The sequence below is a fragment of the Lampetra fluviatilis genome, chromosome 18, assembly GCF_964198595.1.
Source record: "Lampetra fluviatilis chromosome 18, kcLamFluv1.1, whole genome shotgun sequence".
NCBI classification, from domain to species: domain Eukaryota; kingdom Metazoa; phylum Chordata; class Hyperoartia; order Petromyzontiformes; family Petromyzontidae; genus Lampetra; species Lampetra fluviatilis.
This window is the reverse complement of record NC_136292.1, coordinates 5,499,075-5,514,162: the sequence shown is the minus strand read 5'-3', so window position 1 is coordinate 5,514,162 and position 15,088 is coordinate 5,499,075. Positions and strand designations below refer to the sequence as shown.

The 15,088-nt window shown below is 53.6% G+C and overlaps 1 protein-coding gene across 1 annotated transcript; it reads left to right on the top strand.

Moving 5' to 3' along the window:
* The first annotated feature begins 1,153 nt into the window (after positions 1 to 1,153).
* On the top strand, positions 1,154 to 11,138 carry LOC144937125 (synapse differentiation-inducing gene protein 1-like). The gene is made up of 3 exons (XM_078864414.1): positions 1,154 to 1,977; positions 9,357 to 9,494; positions 9,835 to 11,138. The coding sequence occupies exons 1-3, from the start codon at positions 1,399 to 1,401 to the stop codon at positions 9,991 to 9,993; spliced, it is 876 nt and encodes a 291-aa protein (XP_078720540.1). The 5' UTR covers positions 1,154 to 1,398; the 3' UTR covers positions 9,994 to 11,138.
* The last annotated feature ends 3,950 nt before the right edge of the window (positions 11,139 to 15,088 follow it).

Below are 15,088 nucleotides of genomic sequence, written 5' to 3'. Positions count from 1 at the left end.
CGCGCACGTCCACACACGCGCACGTCCACACACACACACGTCCACACACACACACACACGCGTCCACACACGCGTCCACACACGCGTACACACACGCGTCCACACACGCGTCCACACACACGTCCACACACACACACGTCCACAAACACACACGTCCACAAACACACGCACGTCCACAAACACACGCACGTCCACACACACGCACGTCCACACACACGCACGTCCACACAGATGCAGCAAGGCGCGCTCTGCGTGTGAATGGTTTCGGAGCGCGAAGCTCCTTGGGCGAGAATCGTGAAACCGGATCAGCCACCTCCTCCTCCTCCTGCTGCTGCTGCTGCTGTCGCTCGCGAGGCAGTGTTCATCAGGCAGCAGCAGCAGAGGCAGCGATAGGAGCCAGCAGTCGCAGCAGCAGCACCAACAACAGCAGTAACATCAGCATCAGTAACAGCAGCAGCAGCAGTCACATCAGCAGCAGTAACATCAGCAGCAGTAACAGCAGCAGCAACATCAGCAGCAGTAACAGCAGCAGCAGCAGTCACATCAGCAGCAGCAGTCACATCAGCAGCAGCAGTCACATCAGCAGCATCAGTCACATCAGCAGTGTTATCAGCAGCAGTAACAGCAGCATCAGTAACAGCAGCAGCAGTCACATCAGCAGTAGCAGCCACCACTGCAACAGCAGCATCATCATCATCGTCGTCGTCGCAGCAGCAGATGCGACGCATCGCCACGCTCCACTTCGCTCTTCAGCCCGAGGCGGTGTCAATTCCAGCTCCCAGCTACGGATTCAGACGCATCTGAGTGAGGCGCCTCCTCGCACAGCTGCCGGCGCGGCGGCATTCCCCGCAACGTGGCTAAACTAGAGGACGCTGTTCCGCTGTTGGCCATGCTGACGATGAATCTGATGCTGGTGCTGGTGGCGAATGATGGGGGGCGCCTGGTGCTCATCGCGATAACCCGGTAGCCAATAGCCCCCCGTTCGTCATCTCCTGCAGCCACGTTGCCATCGGCGTCTTAAAGAAGTGAGACCGTCGCCGGGGGGGAGGGGGGGGTAGAGCTGGGTGGGGGAGGGGGTGTCTCGTTTCTTTCATCTGCGCTATACGGGCACGAGTCCATCGTGCGGCTCGCACCGCGAAGCTCACCTCGAAGGTGGGGAGCGGATCAACGCGGGGGGGGGGTGGGGGAGGAGACGCGGGAGAGGAATAGCGAAGATAGGACGACGCGATCACACGATTCGGCCGTCTCCTCCGTCGCCCGCTCCTTTCTCCACCGCGCGCCTGCGATTAGCGCTGTTGGCTAGGTACGGCGCGAAAGAAGTTCAACGTACGTACGTCGCAGCCCCCTCTGGGCTTGTCCGCGCTGCACTCGGTTACGAGGCACGTTCCTTCGCTTGCCATGGCGCACCACAACAGCACCACCACCACCACTCGGAGCACAGCACTGGGCCATAATGGCAACCACCATCCTCATCAACAACAACAGCAGCAGCCCCACCAAGATCACCGCAGCTTCTGCTCGGAGTGCGAGGCTCTGGGCTCGGACCAGGCGCACGCGGCGCGGTACCCTGCCCCTCTCTACAAGGAGCAGCCGCTTCAGCGCTGGCGGCAGGAGGCGGACGAGAAAACCGTGCAACCTCTCGACCCCCGCGCCCTGCAGAAGGCGATGGAAGCGTATTACTACGGCCCGGGCTTCGCCTCCTTTGCCGCTCATCGGGCGGCCGTAGCCACCGACCCAGGCGGGGGGTTCATGGGCACGCGGCCGCAGCAGGGGCCGCCGCTGCCGCCGCCGCAGCTGCTGCTGCTGCACAAAGATTCGGTGGCCGAGTGCTGCGAGACAACGTTTAGCGAGGGACGGGTCAGGCCTGCCGATGCGTTGCCCGAGCCGGACTTTTGCGGGCTGGCCACGAGCGATGCCCACGTGCACACGGATTCGTACGACACGGACGAGGAAGACGAGAACTTCCACGAGCTCGACGTAAGGCCACCATCGCCCCAAATTGCTCTCTCGCTCTCTCTCTCTCTCTCTCGTTGCGTTAACGAAGCCGTTTCACCGCTGCGCGTTGTTGTCGCCTGCACCGTAGCACGTCACGCAGACACACACACCGCGCTCAGGTGGGTTCTCAATTTTTGAGGCTGAGTCGACCTTAACGGGAGGCCACCACGACCGGGGTCCAGTTATGTTCTCGCTCGCCGTGCGGTGTTCGCGCTGCGCGGTTTGGAACGTGACGGTGCAAAGCGGTCGGAGCCATTGGAACGCGAGACGATAATTCAGAGATTTATCAACCCGGCGCGGCAAGTTTGAAACTCTTGTCAGAATGAATGCGTCGAGCACGCTGGGACTGTCAGTTCCCGTGCACGTGACGGGGTGTTTACAAGGCGCCTGGCCGGCGTGGAAGAGTAGGCCAAGGTCGGAGCCATTGGAACGCGAGACGATAATTCAGAGATGTATCTATCCGGCGCGGAAGAAGAGGCCAATGTGCCATCTTAGAGGAGCGCTCTCGAGCTCCCGGCGGTGGCGTGAGCAGGGAATTGGATGGCTGCGCCTAGAGCACATTTGAAGTGAATTCAGAGCTGACATTTCTTTTTTTTATTTACGGGTTTTTGGTCCCGGCGAATAATTGGGGAGGAAATTCCGTCTCCCGAGTCGCGCTCTCGACGTTTAAACACTGCCATGTCGTGAATATGCATGCGTTGTAAATTGTTAACTTATTTATATTATTATACACCGCGTCCAGTATACATCTCGATATTGATATTACTCGCATGGCTACCCCACGCAGTCTACCAGCAGCTTGGAACACACTCAGCGAGAAATTAAGCCCTCGGTTAATTTGCCACGATCACTCATTGTGTTGTTCCGCTTTTAATTGAGACGAATTACGACAGCTGCACCACGTGTTGTTGTTATCGTAGTGGTAGTACACACGTACGGGCAGGCTCCCAACCCTTGTTTGTCACTCCACTGCTGGATGAGGGCCCTCCCCCCACCCCACCCCCCACATCGCAAGAGCCCCAGCAAACAGCACGGGAGCGGTGACGCTGATGACAACGCCACCCAGATGTATTCCTCAATGAGTTCGGAACGCAGAGACCGCACGCGGCTAGCGTATTCCTCCGGATTATAAGACGCTGCGGAAAAAAAAAGAAACACCCTCCCCTCCACCCCCACCAGAAACTTGTGCTGCGGTGTCAAAAAAGTTTTACAAATCGGCTCTGTCACACACAAGACAAAGATTCCCCGTGTAGCCTTGACAGACCGCTGGGGAAAGTGCTGTTAGCGACCACGTATGAAGGCTGGCACGGCACACGGGTGGTTTCGTGGCCAGCACCACGCCCGGCCGCCTTTGTCTCCCCAGTGGGGATGATTTCACAGACCGCACTAGGCACTCATTTGAGGCTGAGTCGACCTAGGGGAGGCCCAGGACCGTCACTGGTGTTGGCCGTGACCGGGCATCGAACTCGCTTCGCCCGGGTTCGTAGCGCAGCGCGCAAATCGTTACACTCCTGTCACAAACACCACGCACGCGCACGCTTACCGGGATCTAAGGCTCACACCCCCCCCCCCCCTTTCGTTCTAGTTCCAATACAGATTGGGAAAGGTGCGTCCTATAACCCGCTTTGGAGCCCCCCCCCCCGCACCCCTCCACACACACACAGAATTAAATAACAATGTACCGTTCCGTTTCAACCGCGTGGGAGTTAAACGCCACCTGCGCACGCTCCGCCTATGGTGTGGGTCAGATGAATGTCGTAACTCAAAAGCAAATGATTATAGTATTCTATTAAATTGGAAGATGAGCTTCCACCATCACGATACTGATAATTACCATCCACTTAGCAAACCCGACCGTGCTCTATCTACAAGCACAGCCCCTGTGTTAATCCATTGCTCGATTGAGGGCCTTCCCCACGCGGTCGTGGTAGGGAGATGCTTAACCATCCTTCAGCCCGCTGGTCAACGTGGCAGCACAGTACGGTACAACAATGCGATTCGTGCTTCAGCACTGCCCTCTGCTGACAATGTAGCCTGTCGCAGGACTAGAACCCATGTTTCAAAGCGTTGCGGTCGCTCAAATTAAAGCACTATCCAGGCTAAACGCCTGCTTAGCTTACAGCATGTGATGAGGCCGGGCACACTCCTTGTGATTTGGTCACTCGTAATTTCATCCGGCAGCAATCCAGAACGCTGCTCCGGGGAATGACTGCGTTTTGGCACCCAGCCCACACATCCATCTCGCAAATAACGTCGGCGGAGTACTCGCGACGTCGTGTGCCTTGTGCTCCGAGTGGTAGTGCCTTACGTCGCCTATTACTACTCCACATCATCCTCGCGTCGTTCCGGAAAGAAAACAAATATCGCGTGATGAATGACGCCCGAGGTCACAGACACCCCGCATATGTCTCGGACAGCGACACGCCGATTTACGTCTCGCTCTCGTTAACGTCGTTACTTTGTTATTCACACCGCTACTTGATTTGCGTCGCCTCACCACCCTCCCCCCACCCCAGACACACTTACGTTGCTGACGGCATCGTCATCATTTTCATCGTCGTCCGTCCTTTCTCGTTATCTGTCACCCTCTCAGCCTTCGTCCTCCTCCACCTCACTGCTCCTGGACATCGCCTTTGATCGGACGTCGTTTCGATATACGTCGTCGCGTCTTTCAGGAACGCATTCCCCGACGTAAATCGGGGTATTGCTGTCAATCGTAATAATGTTACTCGCAGAGCGCTAATATCATTGGTTTCAATTGTGCGCTCGACTGTCTGCTCACAGAGCGAGTGGTTGATTAAACGAAGGTTCGATGCCAGGAGTAGGCGATGGTGCCATTAACGCGGTTTGTGAAGCACGGGGAGATCAAAGGGACTTTGGCTTGGAGAGAAGTCAGATTAATCCACGGCACGTCCGACGCAGTTGCACCGCTCAGTGGGCAGAGCACGCGACTTGCAGGGTGGGAGAACTTGAGAGTTCAATCCCCCGTTCGGAGAAAGCGATCCCACCCCATCATGCTTTCATGGGCGATAAAGCGAGCAACGTTCACCTCTCTGTAGGAAGTCATCACGGGTCGTACGATGATTAGTGTACTAACACTGACAATTTATCTTTAATGTAGTGCCCTTTAGTCAAATCCACTGCTGGATGAGGGCCTCCCCAGGCCGTGCAAGTAGTGGTGTTCATTTGACTATACTACACGCTGGCCAGTGCGGGTTGGTCAAGGTGGAGAGCATAGACGCCGGAGAATAATACAGTACAACAGTAGATTCAACTAAAGTAAAAACACAACTTATGTTTACTTGGTAATAGCGACTGAGCTAGACAGCTATTTTTCAGAAGCGACCTGGCCACAAATGATAGCTCAACGAAGTCGCTTAACGCGTGGAAATGTACAGCAGCCAAATACCCTGGAGAAAAATCCACACGACCACGGAGAGAGAGAGACACGCAGACTCCGAATATACAGCAGCAGGCACCAGGGTCGAGATCGAACCCACGTACCTCCTGCATACCAAGCGAGGTAGCTAACAACTCACCACTGCGGCACCCTCGCTTCTGCACCGTCGACCCGACGACACTCTCGCCCCATTGCTGTTGTACACAACGGCCCAGTCAACACGTGAACGTTGTTGGGCCAACGATTCCAACCACGTGCCAAGGTTGGCGCAACGTTGCATGTTTGCCGGGAGTGAGAATGTTTCTTTTAAATAGGGACGGAAACTGCCATAGGCAGAGTGGGTGAGTGGGGCGGGGGGGGGCAAAACACCTGAACAAGGAGAAAGGGAGTGTGCAGCGTAGATGCCTGCGGTAAAGGAAGCTCCACGCAATCTCAAATGCCACAGGTGTCAATGAAATGTGTACAGGTGACAACGGCTTGTGGCGGTGACGTGAAGCGGCCTGGAATGACCGTGGTCGTTCGGTCACCGGTAGTCAGTCACCCGCTGTATCACTCTTCTCTCGCTACTACTGCTACTACCACCATGGCCACTGGTCCCGTGAACGCCACTCATTGATTCCTCCAACTACGATGAGATCGCGATCTACCAGAACACTGCGTTCGACCACCAGGTCACAACAGTCTCACTCGCTCATTCACACACTCGCTCGCTCGCCCACCCTGCACCTACTCATTCACCCACTCACCTATCACAAACAAAGACCCGCCGTATAGCCTTAACAGACTGTTGGGGCAAGCGCTTTTGGCGAGCACCTATGAAGACCGGCACGGTACACGTGGGGGCGGGGGGTAGCACCACGCCCGGCCGCCTTTATCTCCCCAATGGCGATGTTTACACACCGCACCAGGCACTCATTTGAGGCTGAGTCGATCTAGGGGAGGCCCAGGACCGATTCAGATAATCGTCCCTGTTGTTGCCCGTTAGCAGGAATCGAACTCGGGTCGCCGAGTTCTTAGAGCAGCACGCTCATCGTTACATTACCGCTCCCCATACTCACCGATTCACTCGCTCACACCCTCACCACACTTCACCCACTCACCAAACTTCACCCATTCATCCACTCACCACACCTCACCCACTCACCAAACTTCACCCACTCATCCACTCACCACACCTCACCCACTCACCAAACTTCACCCATTCATCCACTCACCACACCTCACCCACTCACCAAACTTCACCCATTCATCCACTCACCAAACTTCACCCATTCATCCACTCACCACACTTCATCCACTCACCCACTCACCACATTGCGGCTCACCACGATTCTCATCCCTGTTTCCTCCCCCCCCCCGACTGCTCCACTTTGAAATTCCCTTCAACCGTAACATTTTCTCACGTTCTTACAGCAAGCCATGCTCAATTCCAACTAAATAATCTTACATCAATCTAAATTGAAAACTCATTTCGTCAGAACTGCTTGTTGTTGGCGTGTTTAGTTTGTTGTCCTTCCCCCCACCCCACACCTCCGATTAGCACGATTGGCTACGTACGGTGCGAAAGAAGTTCAACACACATACGTACAACATAATACAACTGTAACAGTACTGGGTTGTTGTTAGACAATTGGGCTTTTAGGCCTGTGCTTGGGATTTAGAAATCACAACCATTCATTCAGAATTCGGAACTTTGTTCCCTGCGCAGGACAGAAAGCGGATTCGTTCCACGGCTCGGGAAGTGTCTGAAAGAAACAATATCTCCACGTTTTTTTGTCGTGGGAGATATTTATATAGTTACATATTTGAAGAGCGCGTACGAGGTGCGTGCGTGCGTGTGAACCCCCGGGGTGCGCCAACCTCGTGACTCGGCCCTCTGTGGCTCGCCGCTTGCGCCGATTCTCCGTTGCCCACGAGCGATCGCGGTAGCAGCGGCAGCAGCAGCAGCTGCGGCGACGAGGAGGAGGAGGAAGAGGAGAAAGAGAAGGGGGCACGTGTGATGCGCTGCCTTCAAGCGGAAACGTTCCCATCGTCCCACGCGCCGGGGAAAATTCCGCTCAGCGTTGTTTAAATGTTGGGCCGCGATTCACATCGGAAGGTGCCCCCCCCTCTCCCCCACCGGCGGAGAGACAATGGGCGTTTTCTACGACGGGAGTGGGACACAAAATAAAGTTAACAAGTAATGATACTCTCACAGCGCAATTACAATAGCCGCAGATGTTCACGGGGTTTTAATTTTACCGGCGCGTTCATCATCAACGGTTGGCCCACGTTGATAAATAAAAGTCGGGTGCCGTGTAAAGATTGGATTACCGAGACGAGAGAAGGCATCGCTTGGATTGGAGTCACTCACGGCACATTACGCAGCGTGACGTGTGTTCAGTGGCTGTATTATACCCGGAGGGGGGAAAAAACGCCACTTCGAAGCCAGAAGTCCCAATGACTGCATAGCGACAGGCTGCTCGCAGCTTCCTGCTCCACGAGCTTCCACTCTGTGCCTCGTCTCATCCGCTGTCCTCGTTCCACGGCATCCTCCCCTCTCTCCCTCCACTCGTTCTCTGCCCCGGTGGCATCCCCATATCCCTTCTAATATACGTGATCATGCGTGAGTCTATGGGCCTCTGTGCGAGTCTATGGGCCTCTGTGTGAGTCTATGGGCCTCTGTGCGAGTCTATGGGCCTCTGTGCGAGTCTATGGGCCTCTGTGCGAGTCTATGGGCCTCTGTGCGAGTCTATGGGTCTCTGTGTGAATCTATGGGTCTGTGTGAGTCTATGGGTCCCTGTGTGAGTCTATGGGTCTCTGTGTGAATCTATGGGCCTCTGTGTGAGTCTATGGGCCCCTGTGTGAGTCTATGGGTCTCTGTGTGACTATATGGGCCTCTGTGTGAGTATATGGGTCTCTGTGTGAGTCTACGGGTCTCTGTGTGAGTCTATCGGCCCCTGTGTGAGTCTATGGGTCTCTGTGTGAGTCTATCGGCCCCTGTGAGAGTCTATGGGTCTCTGTGCGAGTCTATGGGCCTCTGTACGAGTCTATGGGTCTCTACTCTCCATAGCCCTTCGAGTTGCATGTTCTTTATCTCTTCTCAACGCATACTCAACCATCTCAGTCTACAGTCCACTTCCTGCCTTCTTTAGAATATTATTAATCCCTGCTAAGGGTCCAGCTTGTTCATTCCGCCTCCTTTCGCTTAAGATATATTCCCAACATCCATCTCCGTAATCTCATCTCTTCCGTCTCAAGCCACTCTTTGTTTCATTAGTGCACACATGTCTCTGCTCGATAGATATTACACAAACACGGCGCAACTGTGTTCAGGTGAAGTGCTTTCTTTTGGTCAAATCCCCACGTATCTATTGCGACGTTCCCATGATTTGGTTCAAGCAGTAACCACCGAGCCTATGCCTCGTGGACAGCATGTGGCCCATGGCTCCGTGTCAGCTGATCGATAGATGCCAGAAGTGGCAGCCTCCTTGTCCGACTGACAAGTGACCAGAGGAGAACGGTGACCGCTGGAGGTTGAACTTGGCTCGGAGAAAGCGTGCTGCATATGCACGTACCTTGTCTTCTAACTCTATTGATGACCTATTTATAAATGTCGTATTTCGTTATTACGATGATGATCATATCGACATGTTTGTACTCTAATTATTAATGGTGATGATGTTGAGGATATCTTGTTTAAAATATAATTAGGATGCCCTGCTCAAAATGACGATGGTTGTGATGGTGGTGCCCTGTTCGTAATCATACTAACGACACATTATTCAGATGATGATAAGAATAATAATAACCTGTTCACGGTGATGGCAATGCCATGTTTAAAATCACGATGGTGACAATTGTGACGACTACAATGACGACAACGATGACGTCGACGACGATGACGACGACGTCAGCGATTCCAAAGCGCGTGACGCGTGCCGATGTGTCCCCCCCCTCCCCCCGGGCGCGTGCCCCGCAGAGCGACTACTCGAGCGACACGGAGAGCGAGGACCACTTCATGGCCCTCCCACCGCGCGACCACCTCAGCCTCTCCGTCTTCACCATGCTCTGCTGCTTCTGGCCGCTAGGAATCGCCGCCTTCTGCCTGTCCCGCCGGGTAAAATCTGCCAGCACGACAACACGAACACGAGCGAGTTCGATACCCGCTCGCGGTCAACGCGTGCGGCGATTATCTGAACCGGCCCTTGTCCAATTTCTCCCTCCCCCCCCCTCTTCGTAACCCCGGTGCCCGAGCCTCTCTGGCAACTGCGGGCCCTGGTTAGTTTGCACCGCCACCTGCACACACGAGGGCTACGCCCACCATCGGGTATTGAACGTGATCGTGGGGGAACAAAAAACAACAGTTTTGACCTTCTGGCACTCATCGGTTGCAGGCCAGGCTTTGCCGACACTGTTTGCGTGATGGTGTTTTTCTCCGTCTCGCACGCGCCACACAGACGAGCAGGGCGATCGTCAAGGGAGAGCTCCACCAGGCCAGCGCGTCGTCTCGCCGGGCGCTCTTCCTCGCCGTCCTCTCCATCACCATCGGCACGGGCATCTACGTGGGCCTCGCCGTCGCGCTCATCGCCTACCTCTCCAAAAACGGTCACTTCTGACGCAGCCCCTGGGGCCCTCCGCCTGCCTCCTCCGCCCGCCCGTCCGTCTGCCCGCCCGCCCGCCCACGGCTCGCCTTGACCCCGCGGCTCGCCTTGACCCCGCGCTCACCTTGACCCCGCGCTCGCCTACTGCCACCCCCCGCTGTCGCCTCGTCGGAGGGGCAGCGGAGGGTCAGGTCGAGAGCGAGCGGTCGCGGCCAAGGCGATCGGCAGTGGCCCACACGACGACGGCGACGGCGCAGCCGGACCGAGTCTTCTTAAGCGCAAAAAAAATCTAGTAATAATAATAATGAAGATAATTTTAAAAATAATAATAACGTCGCCGTCTACAGACGCGGCATCTTCTCCAGCGTGGTTCCGTCCTCGTGAATCCGAGAAGAATCACACAACGAGACGGTAACGAACCCCTCCCCCCCCCCCTCTCTTCCACCTCTTCCCATTCATGCCAAAGGACATTCTGCATGGGATGCAAGTTAACGCTCGTTCGACCACTAGCGCAGCTTTTCAATGCGGGCGCTCCTCTCTTTGTTCGATTGTTCGTTCGTTTGTTTGCGTGTTTGTCGCTCTCTCGCACCCCCCCACCCGACCCCCAATATGGTGCGAAAAAAAGGCAAGACGGTGGTTGATGTGCTGTGAAATTACCTGCTCAGAGCCTGGCCACAGTTGCAGGGACAAACGTAGCAGAGAGAGAGAGGAGAGAGGGGAGAGTTTAGTTTCTCGCTGCTAGGTCCGCGGATGACGATAACCACCGGAGCCCAAGGGAGGCTGCCTCACCCCGATCATCATTTTGTAACCAACCATTTGTGTTGTTGTTGTTGCGGGGAATTGTTCAGCAAAGGGGCCTCTGGGTAACCGGAACGTTGACGATGGTAGCGATGATTTTGCGGGATTTTATAGCAATATTCTACGTTACCCGATGCGTGCACTAAACTACAGGAAGGTTATTTAAATGAACAAAAAAAAAACCGCGGTTTGTCAGAGTTTATATACGTCATTTAATATAAATTATTCAAAGCATATACGATATGAAATACAAAATATATAACCGGCTATGTGTACGTATATGTATGTATGTATTCGTGTATGCGTATTGCATTTTGTTATCAAAAATAAAACTGCATTACACAAGGGGGGTGAGTACTGTCAAGACCAAAGGCTGTTGAATGTGTGTGTGTGCTATGGTCGTATCTTCACGTAGCAGCCCCGTGTGTTTGCACCAGCGGGCAGCACTGAAACGGCGAGTTGTATCGGTCAGCACCGCGGACAGCGACAAAAACAGGCCCTTCACGACAAGAGTTGCAGAATACTCTTTGTTTTTTTCGGTAAAGTCACGTCGGTGAAAATAAATAACTAAATACAACTACAAAATTAAATCACGACGTTTCGGAGGCAACGCAAGCTTCCGTCTCATCACCCTCCCCCTCCCACCCTCCCCCCCCACCCCTCCCCCCACCCCTCCCCCCACCCCTCCCCCCACCCCCCCCTCCCCCACCCCTCCCCCCACCCCCCCCTCCCCCCACCCCTCCCTCCCCCCACCCCACCCCTCCCCCCACCCCTCCCTCCCCCCACCCCTCCCTCCCCCCACCCCTCCCTCCCCCCACCCCCACCCCCCCCCTCCCCTCCCTCCCCCCACCCCCCACCCACCCCTCCCCCCTCCCCCCACCCCCCACCCCCCCCTCCCCCCACCCCCCCCCCCTCCCCCCACCCCCCCCCCCCCCCCCTCCCCCCACCCCCCCCTCCCCCCACCCCCCCCACCCCCCCCTCCCCCCACCCCCCCCCCCCTCCCCCCACCCCCCCCCCCTCCCCCCACCCCCCCCCCTCCCCCCACCCCCCCCCCTCCCCCCACCCCCCCCCCTCCCCCCACCCCCCCCCCCTCCCCCCACCCCCCCCCCCCCTCCCCCCACCCCCCCCCACCCCTGGTTACACCAGCCCACAGGGGATTATTGTGTCCGTCCGTCGGCCGTGCATCCAAAAATGGGAGGGGTGGAGTTGGGTGGAGAGGGGAGGGTGGGGAGGGGCTGGGTGAGGGGTGGGAGGGGTGGGGCTGGGTGGGGAGGGGCTGGTCACCCCGTGGTGCCCTTATACAACTCAACGTTTAACCTACTCACGCCGGCTTGTGCCCGCCCTCACAGTCGGTCATATTTGCGGAATACACCACGCCGCCGTTGACCCTGGCCATTGACCGAGCAACCCAACGTTCCTACCAGCTCCCTCCGCAGGAATGTGTTATAATCAATTTGGGTGCGATGGGGAGAGTGGGGCTGCTGTGAACGTGCACCGCATTCTCTCGATGATAAGAATCTCGGGAAGAGTAAGATGCACCCAAAGCGCGTGCCCGATGCCGATACTAAACGGTATGCAAATGTGGTCCCACGCACACACACACCGACCATATTATTATAAGACGCATCCCAACTCTTAACTTGAAATAATCCAGAGCGTACAATATCTCAGTTAAGAGGACAGAATATAAGATCTGGAAAATGCAGCAGGCCCGCAACTCACACAATCCTCGGTTCGATGACTTCTCACAATCCATGGCTGGTCTCTAATATATTTAAAAATATCAATAAAAGTAGAAGCCCTATGAAGGACCACCCCTCTTAACGACCAATCGCTTCACGATGGGCCTCCATGGAGCACAGCGTGTTCGCTTACCGACCATTCCCCTGTTGACGGGCTGTTCGATACAGTAAATATAAATTGATGCATTGATTAACCATGTTTCTTTTAATATGATGTTTTATAATGTTGTTAGTATCTGTGTGTATTCATATCCATTGTTTAAATATTATAAAGTACTTTTTTGGGTGAAAAGTTGTATCTTTAGATGCTATCGGAATGAATTAAGCCTCTAACGTATATTTCCTATATTCGCTTAACGACCAAATTACTGAACGACCGGTTTCGTGGAACCAATCACCGTCGTTAAGAGGGGTTCTACCGGATTCTTTTGTCTCGTTTCTCATTTGTACCGTCTCGTTTGTGCTGTTTTTGTTAATCCCAAATTGCTCTCGAGGTAACATTGCCATGTGATCAGCACGTAATTGGCACTCATCGTAAAAAAATCGATCCTCAGACGCTTTATTGCACGCACGCATCACGGAGTGTGAGGATCGATACTAATCGATTGATTTATCCATGCCAAGTACCTGTGGTTTATTATCAAGTCCCTTAATGGATCTTGCTCGTCTCAGGCCATGTCCATGATGTGCCGAACATTTCTCCGCCAGCCACCCACGGATTCGATCTGACGTAACGATCACCCCCTTCCCACCACACCTGAGCGAGCGCCATTCAGAGGTTGAAATTCCTTTCGAGAAACAACCACATGTCGCGTGTATTATTTGTTGACATGTCGGCGAACATAACGGCCTCTGGTCGCTGGTGGGGGAAGGGGGGGGGTCAAGTGAACGAATTGAATGGACGAGTATTCCCCGTTTTACGTCGGGGATGCGTACCTTAAAAAGGTGCGACGATGGAAGGACGTAAATGAAAAGCAGTTTTCTTGTTTTTCCACGTCACTAAAAATTAACCCGTAAAAACAAAGTTTTTCACTATAAATCCTTTATATGCGTGGCGGCTAGAGTCTTATCGTCCTCTGGCTGTAAATGGCTGCCACCTATGGGTCAGATGATTGCATTGCACCATTAAGCAATTGGTAATTACATATAATATTTTTGTCCTAAAGTGTAAAATTTTGGAAATTTTTTTTCACGAACATTAATTGTCACGCACAACGAGTCTGTGTGGAAAATGTCAGCTCGATTGGATAACGGGAAGTGTGTTAAAAAACGACCGAAAGATTTACACGGTCCTAAGCAAGCAAGCGAACTTAATATAAAGGATTTAAAAAGCGTCATATTACTCAACATACCGGGGCATGACCAACAACTCCTTTTATTCAGCCAATGGTCTTGAAATAAAACTGCATGAAAGAACATGCTCTTTACTGGGGGTGGGGGCGAATTGGTGATGGCATTTTGAAAACCGAGGCTTTACGCCCCCAGCCCCTCCCCTTGTGTCTGCAATGTCCCGCTTTCACGTCGAACAAACACTGCCGTAGAAGCACGTTAAAACTTGTTTTAAGTAGCTCGTTATTAATGTTTAAATCTGTTAGATTTATAAGAAAAACGTCAATTGGATTCGCTGAATTAATGAGACAACTCGCTATGTTGAAGTGTTAATGCCAGATGTACTCTTGCAAGCTTTCTCTAGGGGGTTGCCACCTGTCCTGGTTTACTCAGGGATCTGTCATCTTATAAAGGTAGCTGCTGCCCTTGGAAATCTGTGAAGTCTTCCGAGGGTATTACAAGTCCCAGTTGATAAGAGTTGCGTAATGACACAACCCCCGATGACTACAGAAACTCGACGAAATGCATTCAATTGTCATTCTACCCTCTTCAGGCGTTGTGAGATACTGTATTTCCCTTCTCACACGTCCGAGGTTGTGTGCACAACAGATGTGGGAACCCGAGCTTGGGGCTGGCTGATGGGAGATTGTAAAACGTATTGATTCAGACGCGGAACCCAGGTGTTTAAAGCAGGCGAGAACTCGGGTCAGGTGTTCTCTACCAGGTGACAACTCAGCTGTTTTCTTCCAAGGTGAGATCCCATGTGTTTTCGACCAGGTGAGAACCCAGCTCAGGTGTTTCCAACCAGGTGAGAACCGATTAAGAGTGCAGGCCTCTTTTTCATTCGAGACGAGTGACAGAAGAAAAGCACGAACGTAAAAAGGGGCAAATGACACGGCAAGAAATCACAAATAAAACAAAGCAAAGACAAAACTAGTAGCGGAGATGGAATGTGCATAAACGCAGATGAGATGAATACGAATTTCAAGCTCAACAAGATAAAACAACGCAATGTTAAAGTAATGAATGTAGTTCATCACAAAAGACTCCGTTAGTTCAGAGCGCGAATGTGATGTTTAAATTACATACGTGTCTTTGGTCGTCTTCCCGAGGTATTTAAAAAGCACGCCGCACGTCTCTCCCCCAAGCAGCTACATTGCTTATTAATGCTGCAGTTGAATGTAATTCAAGTTGCTAAGTGCGTAGTGTGACCATTTGGCTTTTATACGGCGGCTAACTTA

What these genes read in the sequence shown, in the direction of transcription:
- LOC144937125 (XM_078864414.1), top strand. Translation starts at nt 1,399, where the DNA reads ATGGCGCACCACAACAGCACCACCACCACCACTCGGAGCACAGCACTG. An exon ending in AGAACTTCCACGAGCTCGAC is followed by an intron (nt 1,978 to 9,356) that starts GTAAGGCCACCA and finishes CGTGCCCCGCAG; the next exon opens with AGCGACTACTCGAGCGACAC. An exon ending in CCTTCTGCCTGTCCCGCCGG is followed by an intron (nt 9,495 to 9,834) that starts GTAAAATCTGCC and finishes CGCGCCACACAG; the next exon opens with ACGAGCAGGGCGATCGTCAA.